At 41.1% G+C, this 13,884-nt stretch overlaps 3 protein-coding genes across 5 annotated transcripts in view; 1 reads left to right on the forward strand and 2 right to left on the reverse strand.

Moving 5' to 3' along the window:
- lmod2b (leiomodin 2 (cardiac) b) overlaps nucleotides 1-681 on the reverse strand; it is a 7,218-nt gene extending 6,537 nt beyond the window's left edge. Inside the window, exon 1 of the mRNA XM_032505033.1 lies at nucleotides 52-681. Coding sequence (XP_032360924.1) covers nucleotides 52-327 — 276 coding nt within the window. The 5' untranslated portion in view covers nucleotides 328-681. The remainder of the gene's footprint in view (nucleotides 1-51) is intronic.
- A 1,461-nt stretch (nucleotides 682-2,142) lies between these two features.
- Nucleotides 2,143-7,432, reverse strand: asb15b (ankyrin repeat and SOCS box containing 15b). Of its 3 annotated transcripts, none has more exons than XM_032505032.1 (14): nucleotides 6,979-7,432; nucleotides 6,621-6,714; nucleotides 6,317-6,369; nucleotides 5,952-6,083; nucleotides 5,647-5,811; nucleotides 5,022-5,128; nucleotides 4,743-4,881; nucleotides 4,437-4,608; nucleotides 3,855-4,015; nucleotides 3,438-3,582; nucleotides 3,201-3,356; nucleotides 2,924-3,026; nucleotides 2,658-2,811; nucleotides 2,143-2,540 (listed from the first exon to the last, which is right to left on the reverse strand). In XM_032505032.1, the coding sequence occupies exons 2-14, from the start codon at nucleotides 6,710-6,712 to the stop codon at nucleotides 2,401-2,403; spliced, it is 1,719 nt and encodes a 572-aa protein (XP_032360923.1). In that variant the 5' UTR covers nucleotides 6,713-6,714; nucleotides 6,979-7,432; the 3' UTR covers nucleotides 2,143-2,400. The 3 variants fall into 3 exon arrangements, with proteins under 3 accessions (XP_032360923.1, XP_032360920.1, XP_032360922.1); XM_032505029.1 differs by having other exon boundaries at nucleotides 5,647-5,814; nucleotides 6,979-7,431; XM_032505031.1 differs by having other exon boundaries at nucleotides 5,647-5,814; nucleotides 6,621-6,718; nucleotides 6,979-7,431.
- A 286-nt stretch (nucleotides 7,433-7,718) lies between these two features.
- On the forward strand, nucleotides 7,719-13,645 carry LOC116672986 (uncharacterized). Its single transcript, XM_032505044.1, has 7 exons — nucleotides 7,719-7,918; nucleotides 9,338-9,445; nucleotides 9,598-9,654; nucleotides 9,741-9,899; nucleotides 10,050-10,209; nucleotides 10,584-10,681; nucleotides 11,453-13,645. The coding sequence occupies exons 1-7, from the start codon at nucleotides 7,907-7,909 to the stop codon at nucleotides 11,615-11,617; spliced, it is 759 nt and encodes a 252-aa protein (XP_032360935.1). The 5' UTR covers nucleotides 7,719-7,906; the 3' UTR covers nucleotides 11,618-13,645.
- Nucleotides 13,646-13,884: the final 239 nt, after the last annotated feature.

Here is a 13,884-nt window from a genome sequence, read left to right on the forward strand (position 1 = left end):
CATGTACATTTTACAAATGCCAAGCAAATCTAATTAAATATCATTAATAACCTGTTTGGGGCTTCCTCCACCTATCTCATCCTCCAGCAATCTCTGTGTCTCCTTTTCCCAATACTTCATGAGAGCCTCTCTGCTGAAGGTGCCTGTCGGGGTTTTGTCCGTCTGGTCTCTCTGTCTAAGTCCTATGGGCACATTGGCGTCAGGATCAATGTCCACCAGCTCCTTTTCCAACTCAGCCAGCTCTTCAGGGCTGAGGGAAGCCAGGAGCTCGTCCTCATCGACATCTTCATACTTACTCAACTCTCGGCGGTACCCAAAATAGCTCATGGCCAAAGTGCAATTAGCACAGACCGGTCAGAATGACTTTAAACAACCACAGAAAGACCAGTTCTTGAGTTGCATGTGATTCAGTCTGGACCTCAAAATGAAGTAGGTGTGTGGGTGTAGAGGTTCCAGCAAAAAGACAAAGTCCACCGTGAGGTTGCTGGAGATCCACGGACATGAGGGGCCCAGTTGAGGTGATCCTAGATGGATGAAGGTGTTGGGACGCACTCACTCCAGTCTGAACCAGATCTATCCTGGCTGGCCGTGTTGCTGGGAGTGTGTGAGTGTTTGTTGGTGTCCTCTCCTCTCTAATCTCGCCAGCTGCTCTTTGGGCCTTAAGAGAGGGATCAGAAGGGAACGTACCCAAGTGTTGACCCCATGATGCAGCGTCTTTTTTGGGAGGCACCGCTCTGAGAGACAGAGCCACAAAAAGCATGTGAGCTCAGAGACTGTGACCTGTCAACGTGGAAGTCTGTCACCATGGCATGAGAGGCTTTGTTCATGGCCAAAAAAGACCAACTGGACTCAACAGAATAGAACTAGAAAGATAAACAGACGCCAAAAAAGCTCGATCTCTGAATGGCCATCAGCTAAGAGGTGTCGGCACGTCCTCTGTCATTGTTGTCAGTTGATTTATATAGTTTTAAATCTACCATAACATGGTGGAGATCCATTTCGGCAGGGACAAAGACGATAGTTTAGGGCTGATAGTTGTATGGATGTGTTTTGATTTATTTTGCAATAGATATGTGAGTTCAGGACTTTAAAGATTGGAACTGGAAGTTATAGAACCTGCAATGAGGTTATGCCCACATCTCTCACATACAGTACATACACACCCCTAAACCAACACGACCAGTTCATCATCGTCACTCCAAAACGCCACTCCAAGATCTTCATTCTGGGAGAGAACATAATAAAAGAACAGGGATTATGCTGAAATTAGTCAAATGTATTACTAATACATCCATGTTTTCTTAATTAACAATACTATTATTATTTAAATTTTCAAACCCCATATTGAGTAATACAATATAAAGACTTAAAGCCAGCACAAATTGAGAATAATGTTGTCCACCCACTCACATGTTTTCACTTTCTGATTGGTTAATGTAGTTGGTGTGCTATAAGAATTCCCTGCCAAACCCCGCCTTGAGCAGAGGTCTGATTATCAATTCAATATTCAATTTCAATTCAATTTTATTTATAGTATCAATTCATAACAAGAGTTTTCTCAAGACACTTTACAGATTGAGTAGGTCTAGACCATACTCCATAATTTACAAGGACCCAACAGTTCTAGTAGTTTCCTCCAGAGCAAGCAACAGTGCGACAGTGGCGAGGAAAAACTCCCTTTTAAGCAGAATCCTTGGACAGACCCAGGCTCTTGGTAGGCGGTGTCTGACGACCGGTTGGGGTTAAAATGAAGAGTGGCAAAAACAGTCACAAAAAAGTGTAGTTTGTAGTAGTTCTTTGTAATAGTTCATGGCATAGCAGGGCACTGTGCGGCATTACAAGGCACAGCAGGACGTAGCAGGGCACCGCAGAGCGTAACAGAACGTGGAGCGGGACCATGGCGCTACACGCTTCTCAATAAGTTTTCACTTATCGAGAAGTGAAAACACCTGCATGGGTGACCATCGCGTTTAATATTTGCAAGAAATCCACGCTAGACACAAATAGAAAGACAGCAGCAGGGCAACACAGAATTGTTGTTTTGGTCAAAAGCATCTTTTCATGAATTAAACTGGGAGGGATTTCAAAGCTGATTGTCAGGTGATAGAATGTGCTTTGTCAATGCAAAATACATAGACTCCATAAAGAAAAGAGACATTTTAATTGTTCAATCCGGTGAAAAAAAATGTTTATATTGTGATATACTGTATAAAAGAAAAAGTAGACACTGTCACACACTGTAAGGCACTCAAGCTCATTACCACATGACAAATGACATACAAAAGGACTTTGACAGATATATTTCCATTGGCTAAAAGAGTGACTAGTGCTTTTTCATTAGTGTTTCAATCACACTTGTATAAATAGAATGTGTTTCACGTAGTTGAGAGATCATACAGGTCACTCTTTGTAGGTCAGGTAGTTCTTCAGTCTCGGAGGATATGGGACAGCAGCCACGGCTACAGGGTCATTCAGCGTCCTGAGGCTCATGTGACCTCTGATTACCAGCCGACACAAGTGCTTTAGGGACCGTGGCTTGCCTGGGGACACACAAACAAACCTCTAGTTACTTAACACATTCTTAAGATCCCCATGACTTAACATCTTGGATCTTTAAATAAAAAAGAAGAAGAAAACTGATGGATTTTGAGTTTTACTCAGTATGCCAGAAATCTCATCCCACTCGGGTGTTTTCTCCAGGACGCGTTCGAGGATGGGACAGATGTTGACGTGGCTGACGTAGTCCAGGAGCATCCTTACAACACTGCCGACCAGATGTGTGACCCACGAAACAGATATAAACTCGCAGAACTGAAAGAGGAAAAAGTCAGAGATGTGATTCATTGTATATGCTGGGTTATTGGCTCATTAATCAGCTGATTGGTCGCATGATGAACTGAGTCTGTACACTTCAATTACTTACTGAGATGGCGTTAGGTTGACTGTAAATCTGGTAGGCTTGGTTATGGAGGTCAGTCCAGCTACTATCCATTTCTTCACCATTACCATGGCAACAATGGAAACACCTACCAGAAACAGTGTTGAAGAGATGAAACATTAAAAGTCGTAACAATTTCATACATTAAAGTTTATTGTTTCAAGGCTTGAATGAGCTTCACTAAAATTACTAGTTAAGGAATGCAACTTTCAACTGAAATCAAACATTAGAACTCTCTACATTTTACAGTATGTAGACATACCTGTAAGCTTGATATCCACTGTTGAGCAGCAGCTGCAGCATGACAGGGTCCCTCAGGCTGTACTGCAGGGCAGTGGGGAACAGTGTGTTGTTGATCTCTCTGAAGTAACAATTCACCTCTGCTCCATAGGACAGCAACAGCTGCACCAGCTCATACCTGAAAATGGCCAAACAGAGACATCAGAGTAAGTTACAATGAATGAGGATTTAACACACATATGTGCTGTGTGCCACACACCTCTCAGCGCGTATAGCGACCAGGATGCAACGTAATGGGTCCAGGTCAGGGTTTGCACCAGCTGCCAGCAGCGTCTCAGCACAGGTTACATCACCGTTGGAAACAGCGAAGTACAGAGGAGTCTTCCTAAGGTCCCCGTAGTTCTCTTCAACAAGATTTACACTCGATCAGCAGCAAGTTTAAAAGAGTAAGCAAGTATAATACAGCAGGAAAAATCAACTTACAGACAGTTAGAATGTTCCTGAGCTCAAAGTTGTTGGTAATGATGTCGCAAGCAGTGACTGTTCTAAAGTCGTCATTTGTGGTGCATGTCAGGACATTACAATCTAAGACTGGAGAGACTTATAGGCTATCTTTATTTAAAGATGAATCTGTTTTTGAATAGTATATGTCAGAGAGAGTTTTGCTCTGTCCAACCAGAGATGTGTGTTCTCAGCAAGGCGTTGACATCATATCCTTTCTGAATTAGCAGCTCCAGACACTTGACCTGTCCCCCGTCAGCTGCTGAGTGGATGGGGTTCTGGCCTGAGAGATGGATAGCTCTTTTTGCCGTAATGGGGATGAGAGTCCTCAGGACTCTACAGATATGGGGGGGGGGGGGGAGAGAGAGAGAGAGAGTGTAGTACAAACAGTGAAAAACAAATGCTACTAGAAAAAAACAGGACATCAACAAAAATGTTCATTAGATTGGGGTTTGAGCTACAGTGTTGTTCAGTGACGGAACTGCAAAACAGTGACAAACAGAAGGGTCTTTGTGGAAACCACCACAGTGAAAACACTGCAGAGCTGTGAGGTGCAGAGGAGAGACGTGTTTCAGTGGAATCAATTCGGCTGCAAAGTTGAAGCAAAAGAATGTTAATTTGACTCCAGTAATGTCTTCCTGTCTGGAACTGTATTATCTTGTTAAACACAGATATCTCTCAAGCCTCAGGAATGAAACTATCGATATTTCTGGTGCCCCAGATGGTTGGGTGCTCTCTTGCACAAAGGTCAGCTCACAGTATGTGTCCCTCATATGCAGCTCTGTGGATGGGCAGCTGACAGGCGTAGCTGGCTACATTTGGGTTGGCTCCGTGGCGCAGGAGCAGCTCAACACAGTCCAGGTTTCCAGATCCAGCTGCATCATACAGGACAGTGTCTCCATTGCTGGACTGGGCACTCACGTCACCACCTAGTGGAGCACAGGGACAAATACAACAAGGTCTGATGAGGTTTAAACCAATTGTGTGGTGTTACTCAACATACAAACATGACAGATGTGAAGCATCTGTCATGTTTGTATGTTGAGTTTTTTCAGTGTATTACCATGCTGGATGAGTATCTCCAAGGCTTCGGTGTTGCCATATTCAGCCGCGATCCCAAGAGGAGTAACCCCATGCTCGCCTCTGGCTGTTACTTTGGCCCCGTGTTGAAGCAGCAGCATCAGAATAGCTGGACAACCCACCTGGTACAAGAGACAGGAAGCAAGGACATAACTAAGGAAAGAAAGATGGTAGAGAGAAATAAAGGAGAACGTATGAACTGTATGTTGATTTCTGATTCTACTATGCTCTAGCTAGCCAGTATCAATGCAGCGCTGTTCACCTTTGCAGCTTCATGTGTGGCCGTCCACTTAGTGAGACACACCTGCTCCACAAAGGCCCCACCCATGACGAGGGATAAAACCATGTCGTATGATCTCTGTCTTACAGCTACAAAGTGTAGAAAATACAAAATGCCATAGTAATGAAGGATTTATTATTCACAAATTAAGTGGTTAAAAAGAGCTTTATTAGACCAATGATTACAGCAATTACTGATGTTTTAAGAATGCAGCCATATTGGCGGCTCTGTGAGGCTGCATTTGGGAACAGCAGTGCTTTGAGCTAAATGCTAACGAAGACAAAGCTAACATGCTTATGCCTAGCAGGCCATGTTTACCGGCTTAATTTTTAGTATAAGCTTGATTACATTTGATTAATAACACTAAACAAAAATAACATTTAAAAACTAAATAAATGGTATGCCAACATTTGTTACCGCAAGCTTTGAGGCTCATTGGGAGGTGGATACTTGCAATTTGATCAGGGCAAACAGAGACAGCAACTTACATTAGCAGAGGATGTACACCAACTGAAGAGGACCACCAATACACAGCCAATGTAGTCAATTTGTGCATGCGTGCGTGTGTGCGTGTGTGCGTGTGTCTGTGTGTGTGTGTGCGTGTTACCAATCAGAAGAGGAGACTCGTTCCTGCTGTTGGTGTTGTGTGGTGAAGCTCCGTGCTGCAGCAGCATCCTGACATTTTCCACCAGCCCGGCCTCTGCTGCCAGAGTCAGAGACGTGTCCCCATCATCTGTCAGCTCCTCCAGGGTCAGGTCTGTAGATGTTAACACTGCTACAAAAACATCAATAAGAATCTGTTAAAGTTGGAAATACACACTCTACCTACGTCTGTGGATTTTTATCAAAGTGCAGATGCTAGATGCTCTTTTGTTAGACCTTACGCCTCAGCTTATTGCACTGAGCTCTCACCCTGCAGCACCACATACAGGACGTCTCGCTGTGGCTGCACAGCTGCTGCATGCAGAGGCAGCCAGCCCCGGCTGTCGCTCTCTCTGAAGGCAGACACACAACTTGACAGCTCCTGCAGCCCATACACATGGCCTGTGGAGAAACAGCAAACAGCCATGCAGGACACACAGGGAAACATTTGTAATATCCGTAGAGTGAATCCAGCAAGTGAGTTCATACGCACAGACATGAACACAAAAACAAACATTTGTATTCATTTGTAGGTTGCTTTTGTTTACTTTTGTATAAATACAATTACTCTTATTACCACTTGCACATATTCTTGTGTTAACACAATTACAGACAGGGTAAGAAAGGATGCGTACCCTCGTGAATGGCTGCCATAATCTTGACTAAGTTGTCACTGTTTGATTTCTTCCTAATGAACCAAAGGAAAACAGTAGGTCAAATAAAAGATTTTACTCTAGAAACACTATGAGCCAGCTTCACAACAGCGTAGCAGTTGTTTACTCTTACAGTATTTAATTCAGGATTTTCTGAATTTTGAATCTACACAGCCTTTGTGAAGTTTACTACCCAATCAATAAATTAGTGTTCATATTAAAGATAAAAGCAGTACTTTTGACAGGTAGCCCCATCCATAATAATGTAGACATTTTGGAGTCGTACCTGTTCGAACATGGCAGCTTGTGAGCATCTGAAATGCTCTCTCGAATGGCAAACTTGATAAGTTCCTCATTTATGCTTTCCTGCTCATCCATTTCTATCTGAAAGGATACAATGAGGATTCATGTCATTAAAAAACGTGCTGACTTGCTGGTATCTCACAACGAGTTAAAGTCACACATGTACACATTCCACGTCTGCAGGCATGCAACTTGTTTATCAGCAAAGGGCTGCTGGCACCGTATCGCCCTGGCTTGAACTGTTACCATACACGAATACAGTAGTATAAATCTGTAACATCTCACATGACACTACAAAATTAAAGTTGAATTTAAATCTTTGTCATATTAATCGGTCTCACCTGTTGATGTGAACGTGTGCCTTGGAGCCCTCCAGCTTGCAGCCCGTGTGTTTTTGTTTAGTGTGGTCAGAAGCTGTCAGGGTTATATATAGATGTGACCCGCTATAGACGAGCTGACTCAACACTGTTCAGTTTTAACTTCCAACTCCTGTGTACAAAGTACTACTTTGCCTGACTGCTTCACTGGGACTTCATTCAAATGGGGTTATTTGGTCATTGTAAACACAAAGACACATTGCATGTTTGAAGGTACCTGTTCACCTGCATCGGGTTACATCCCCACATTCCCCCTCTCAAGGGTTAATCTTTTCTAAGACATCACACTATTTTTCTGAATCTTGCCTATGTGACATAGGGCATTGATTTGATAATAATGATAATAATCAATTAAGGGTATTGGCTTTTACTTCATAAGTATGTCATGAAAATATAATTCAGCTGTATTTTTGCACATCTACTCTCAGTCAAGCAATTCAATAACACCATAGTGTATTTGTGTAAAAAAGATCAAGTAATAAAGCAAATACGATGGCTGAAAATCAGCTAAATCTTCTATCCATCACAATTTTCTTATTTTCTAAACAACTGCTTTGGAAATAACTATGACATATTCTATAAATGAAAGAAATATTCCATCTAGAGAACAAGGGCCCACTTTCTCCTGACGTAGAAATTGGTACGTGGGAGTTTATGGAAAAGTCTCAGACAGCGTCAGTGTGTGACACAGTGACTCAGCCTGTAGGCGGCCTCTCCACCGCGTAAAAAGACTTCACCAATCTGTCTGGAGTAGAAAGCAGACTGCCAGCCCATCCTCAAGTTTCACTACACGTTCCGACATCACACACGTACACACAATGAGCTCTGTCTTTGAACTGAAAACACTTCATTTAATGCCGCGGATCTGAGCAGCCACAGATTTTTGCTCCATATGAGGAAGAAAGTAAGTAATAGAATTTCTATTTTAGAGTTTATTGTTAGTTATTTTTTTTAACATTTTTTTAGTTGTGTTGTGAAAGTGTCATGCACTGATGCAGCTACATCCCACAGCTTAATTCTCATTTGATTGTGCTTGTTAAATTGCGTATTTGTATTTAGAGTAAGAATTCTTACATTTTATGTATATTCTATGTGCCTTTATCCTTGCAATGAAAAACAACTGTGTGATTTTAGAAACATTACTAAGGCTCTCACTGTGATTCCACTTCCACACTTCTGAGTGTTATATGAAATGTAGCCTATTTAATTTCTGCCATTCGTTTAATACATTAAGAGGTCAGTAACTGCTTCATATACTGCTGGTGTTGCACCCTTGTGAAGGGAGGAGTAAAGTGTAAGGACACATGGACACAGTTTACTTTTCTCAGTACATTGAGTGAGAGTGTTTAGCACGTGTTCACCCAGAAGGCATCCTACATAATAGAAAATATTTTATAAGATTGAAATTGCCTTTGAAGCAAACAACATTCCTGCTGTCAACTTTGAAGTCTTTGAAGTGGCTCTGTGTTTATTATTATGATTTAAAGAGGTAAAATGCTTCCACGGTCCAATAGTTTGTATTTTGGATTAAGGCTTAAACTAACTACTATTTCCATTGCCGATTCATTTGCTCATTATTTTCAAGTTCTTTATTCCTATTATGTGTGCAACAATTACAGAGAAGCAGTCGTTGGAAATGAAAATCTCACACCTCAGGCATCCTTCAACAGTGCTCAGAAAATATCAATAAAAACGAAAATCTGAATCTAAGACATAAAATAATGCAAATTTATATATAGGGATATGATATAAACAAAAAATATAATTTTATAATAATATTAAGTATTAATCTTTTATGTTTAATATTTAATTTGATATACTATGAAACAAATGTGTAGAAGCGCTTGTACTTTTGAAAGAAAGCCACCTGGTAACAAAGTGAAAGTACTAAATTCAATTGGATCCACTGTTTGAGAAAAAGATAATGCTCCATTTTTTTACCTTGTAATATTTTATTACCACAGGCAATATGCATGTGTGTGTTTGCGTTTGATTTAACAAGCCTCAACGAGGGGACTAAAGAATGCATCTTCAAAATATTTGATTTACGGAGGCTTGATCCACTTCACTGCAATAGTGATGGTGTTTCCTCTTCATAGATATGATCCGGGTACCACTGAGCAAGGCACTGTGGGTGCCAGGTGTGGTTTCACTGGTCAGCTTCCAAGTGTAAATTTATAACTGGATTAATGTAAATTAGGGTGATGTTAAACGCATTGAAGCATAACTAGCAGTTAAACAATACTTTAAACTGTATACTATACATTAACTGTATATTGTATGAATTTACAGTATCACATTTATGCTTTTTTCTGTGTTTCAGATCTTGAAAGCACCTTGTCTCCTCTTGAGTCTGTTCACAAGTTTGAATCTCTGCTCCGGAAAATTTGGGACCCCGATAACTGATGATGTGAGCAAGCTGTCATTATTGGTGAGATTACTGAGTTGCAGGCTTGATATCACATTCCCACAATCTATTATGTGTATCTGCATGTTAAGAAACGGAACCCCATGAGATTCGGACATCTTGAATCACTGACATCATGTTGCAAAACCTTTTCTATGTCGTTCTCTCTGTTGTAGAAGCAGAATATCCCGTCTGATTATGAGATTCCTATTAGTTACATTCCCAAAGAAGTGGTATGTATGAAAGCAGAAATAATGTGAAATAGATCATTTAATATGGAACAAAGGATGAGAGTTTATTTTGGTACTTACGTCTCCAGGCTGGCACGTGCTGGGTGGTGTTAAATATCTATCCTTTGGAGCAAAGTCTTCGGAAGCTGGCCAACATGTTTGGTGCCATCTCCTCCAACCAAGAAAACATAATTGTCTTCATTGCGATGCTGAAGAGTTTACGCTTCACCTTTGACCACGAGGAACTGGTAAGTATTCATGACGGATTGTGCAAATACAAGCACTGCAGCTCAGTTTTAGGGAGGAGTGCGCAATATTTGGGACGATTTGGGGACTGTTTTGCACATTTAATTGTGTAATCGAGTCACTTTAGGATTGCTTGTTGTCTGATCCCCCAGGAAACAGCGATGCAATTGTTCCAGTGTCACTATCAGGAAGGGAGCTTCATGTCTGGTCTTTACTTTGACTACATCAAAGACGTCTTACATGCCGCCTCTCAAGGAACATCTGGTTTGTCATGCAAGCCACCACCGTGCCTTAATCCACATCAAACACCAGGTAAAATCATTCATTTCCTTTTACATTTTTAATGGATGCCTCAACAACTAAAGCAGCTTTTAGTGGCCTATTAGTGGCCAGATATTGATTTTGGGTCAAGGACACACAGCTAGGGATGGGAACCAGATGTGAAACCATGAACACACAGCCAATACAGGTAATTAAAGGTCAGAATATGATCTTTATAAGAAAGTCTCATGCAGCTAGTACTTGTAGAAGCCTGCTAAGGCAGCCCTTATGTCACTAGACATCTCCAAAGGGAACAAAGTTGTTGAATCCTCTCTACAAATTTAAAAAAATAAAAATCAAGAGCATTGACGTACCCACCCACTATCAGATTTCTGTAAAATTCCAATAAAATGTCCCTGTTGCAGGGGGTCAGAAGGAGGGCCGTGACAGATGGACCAAGAGAACCCCCTTGCTTCTGGCTCTCATCCCCTTCACAGCTTGTGTTGTTATCGCCGTGTGGCTGGTGAGTAAGTGAACCAACTCAATGTGGTTTTATTATGCGGATGTTAGCATTTAGCTAGAAGCACCAACTGCCACACAGAGCTGCTAGCATGACTGTTGACATTTTGGCAATGTTACTGCCATTGTAAAAGCTCCTTTTATGCTCCTTTATTGAGTCTATTAGAACACAGTTATCACAGATAAATGCATGTGTGTTTAAAAGGGCAATGATGTCAAACTCAAAAAGGCATGAATACATTCTATACCACAATGAGCACTTATTGCAGTTACTTCAGCGTTGCTTTCCGACTCTTTTGAATGTAACATTCAGCTGGGAGCCATTTTCCAATTAGATATTCAGAGAGGATATCTTGGGTGTATATTATAGATTGCACATACCATATTATAGTGGTTCTCTTGTTTTTGTAATAGTATGAGAAACCTAAGATCCCACATCTAAAAATACTCTCCTTGGTTGCAAATTGTCCATCAACTACAACAACTCTTGTGCCTTTTGGTTACTGTGGGTCAGTCCCATTAAGTCCACATGATAATGTGCATCATTTTCACGAGCACTTCCGGAAAGCAATTGTTGTAAAGTTAAGTGTTCATCAAATATTCAGCAGTACTTTGTGGCTCCATTATTACCTTAAGTAATGATTTCCGCTTTGGAGATTTATTATCCATGTAATATACATATAATCATATTATTATTTGTTCAACATAGAAAACAATATAGAAGAATGCTGTTCAGACTATGAGTGGGATTATCTATCTTTTTTTTTTTTTTTAGGTCAAGTCTGGGAGGCTTTTACCAGTGTGCAACGCTGAAAATAGCCAAATGGCACCTTCTGACATGGTCCCAACTGTGTCTATCTCTATCCCACTTCAGACACTCACCCACGCTGCTGACACTCAGCCAGTGGGGGAGTTTATTCCTGAACATGAGAGCGGATGAAGCATAATTAATAGGAAAGGGAAATCTGGATTCAACAACTCCCACTCCAGGTTGTTCTGTTAGTGGCAGGAGCCTGCTGGATAAACGAGTGTGGTCTGACACTCTTTCTCTGCTTCAGTCATCTGAGTGCATGGACCCGAGCTACGAGAGAAAACTCACCTGCTGTGAAGGCAGGTGTGTCACAAAATTCCCCAGGCACTTCTAGCATTTAACCATCCAAAGAGTTTTTTTTCGGGATCAGAGGAAGGACTTACTACAAAATGGCTGCTTATGTGCCAAAATGGCTGGTTATGTGCCAAAATAGCTGGTTAACTACATTACTGATCTTGTCTTGGCCAGTGTTTAAAAGCATTTGGCTAGCCTTCTCTGAAGTTGAGTTTTTTTCATTTCTGCCAGTGTGGATTGTTGCCATGCGCACCAGTTTTGTGATGTGTTAAAATGTATCACTGGAGCCTCGAATCAAAATTATATCACTCTGTTTGGAAGACATAACTTCATTCTGAGATGGGAGTCCTGTCAGTAATTTGTTGGCTGTGTCCTGGTGGTTACAAAGACTGTCCTGTCCTTGCTGTATAGTCAACAGTCATTCCAAATCCCAACCTGCTCCTGTATTCTGACTTCTATCAAAATGCATTAGGGGTATATGCAAAGAAGTATCAATACTGCTTTTTGTTAATGCATCAATAGTAACGTGCATTTGATCTCATGCAGCTTGTCTTGTACTTGTTGTTGACATTATTCTGATCTGTCACAAATTGCAAACCCGCTTGTCACAAACAACACGCCAGGCACTTCAACAAGCGTCCTACTTTGTGTATCAAAGATCTGACCAGATGGCAGATAGCCATCGCCAGAGGCAATTTGAATCCCATTATTGTATTTCAAAGCTGTTGCCCAGTGATGTATAGCTGTTGCTCGGCCACAGTGAGTGTGTTTTTAATGCCTTATTCACTGAGTCAATCATGTTCAGTCATGAGAACATGACTCCCCGAGTGTGAGCGCTCTTGTGCTGTATGTGTCAGAGAGATGGAGTGAGTGGCAAGGCAGACAGGACGAGTGAAAGTGAGGGTGATAGGGATAGATAGATGGATGGACGGATGAGCTCAGTGAGAAGCATAAGGAGGGCTTGTTCTCGCCACAAAAGAACTGGCCGTAGGCTGGAGGAAATGCCAGTTACAAACACGACTGATGTCGGCAGATCCCTATGAATCAACAGGCTAGGAATCTCTCCAGACCGCAAGCTGTGTAGCCTAATCTGCAGGGATGGTAGGATGCTTACTATTTCAATAACTGTTTTCTGTATTTGAATGATTTACTTCCAAAACACATCAATGAAATATGGGAATATACGTCTTTATTCAAATGTTTTGATGTTGTAGGCAAGGTCTACAACTTTCTGTAACCCTCCTCAACAACTGTGCTCTCTTTCTAGTGACCAATTTTCATTTTTGTGAAAATCTCTGTTTGTATTGTACGAGAGATATTTTGTTATAAGTTTTTTGTTATTGTTATAAGTTATTTTGTTACAAGATAAACTACTTCCTAAATTGAATGAACTTTTTGTAATGTTGCAAAGAAAAATAGAGCAATTTAAGTCATGAATGTCCAGGGGGTAGTCAAAATATTGTGAACGATTCCGAGAAAACTAATTATAACCTTAAAGTAACTAAATCATAAGTGCAAAGTGTGCTATAGCTATGGGCCATGAAGTTGGGTCTGTGTCTTTTTATGAAATGTTTTTGTCTGTTTAAAAATGCAAATGGCACATGAGAAAAATCATGTTGTCATAATGTTGTATGCTCTGATCTAGTTGTCATCAATGTAAATATCTATTCAATATTTGTTCATCTTATTATTGTTGTCAGCAAAACGCCAATCTGAATGTTTCTTTGAAGTTCTTTTAATAAAAAAGTATAGAACGCACGCTACTACTTACAAAGTTTACTTAACATGGACAACATGGGCTTAAAGAAGAGTCCTTCAATCTTGTTTTTTGAAGTGACATATTTGGAATTACTCATGCATATCTCAAATTAGAGATCATACATACATACAATGTCAGGCATTTTGAGGCAGTGGTGACCTAAAGGTTAAAGAAGCGAGCTTGTGACTGGGAGGTTGCCGGTTCAATCTTCAGACAGGCAGGATAAAACGTGGGTGGGGACAGTGAAACAGCAGCCCTTGTATAGCCCTCGTTACCTCCACTAAGCTGCCCTTGAGCAAATCCGTTAACCCCAACAGCTCCAGTGGAGCAGCTCAGTGGCCAG

Source organism: Etheostoma spectabile, chromosome 23, assembly GCF_008692095.1.
Source record: "Etheostoma spectabile isolate EspeVRDwgs_2016 chromosome 23, UIUC_Espe_1.0, whole genome shotgun sequence".
Classification (NCBI taxonomy): Eukaryota; Metazoa; Chordata; class Actinopteri; order Perciformes; family Percidae; genus Etheostoma; species Etheostoma spectabile.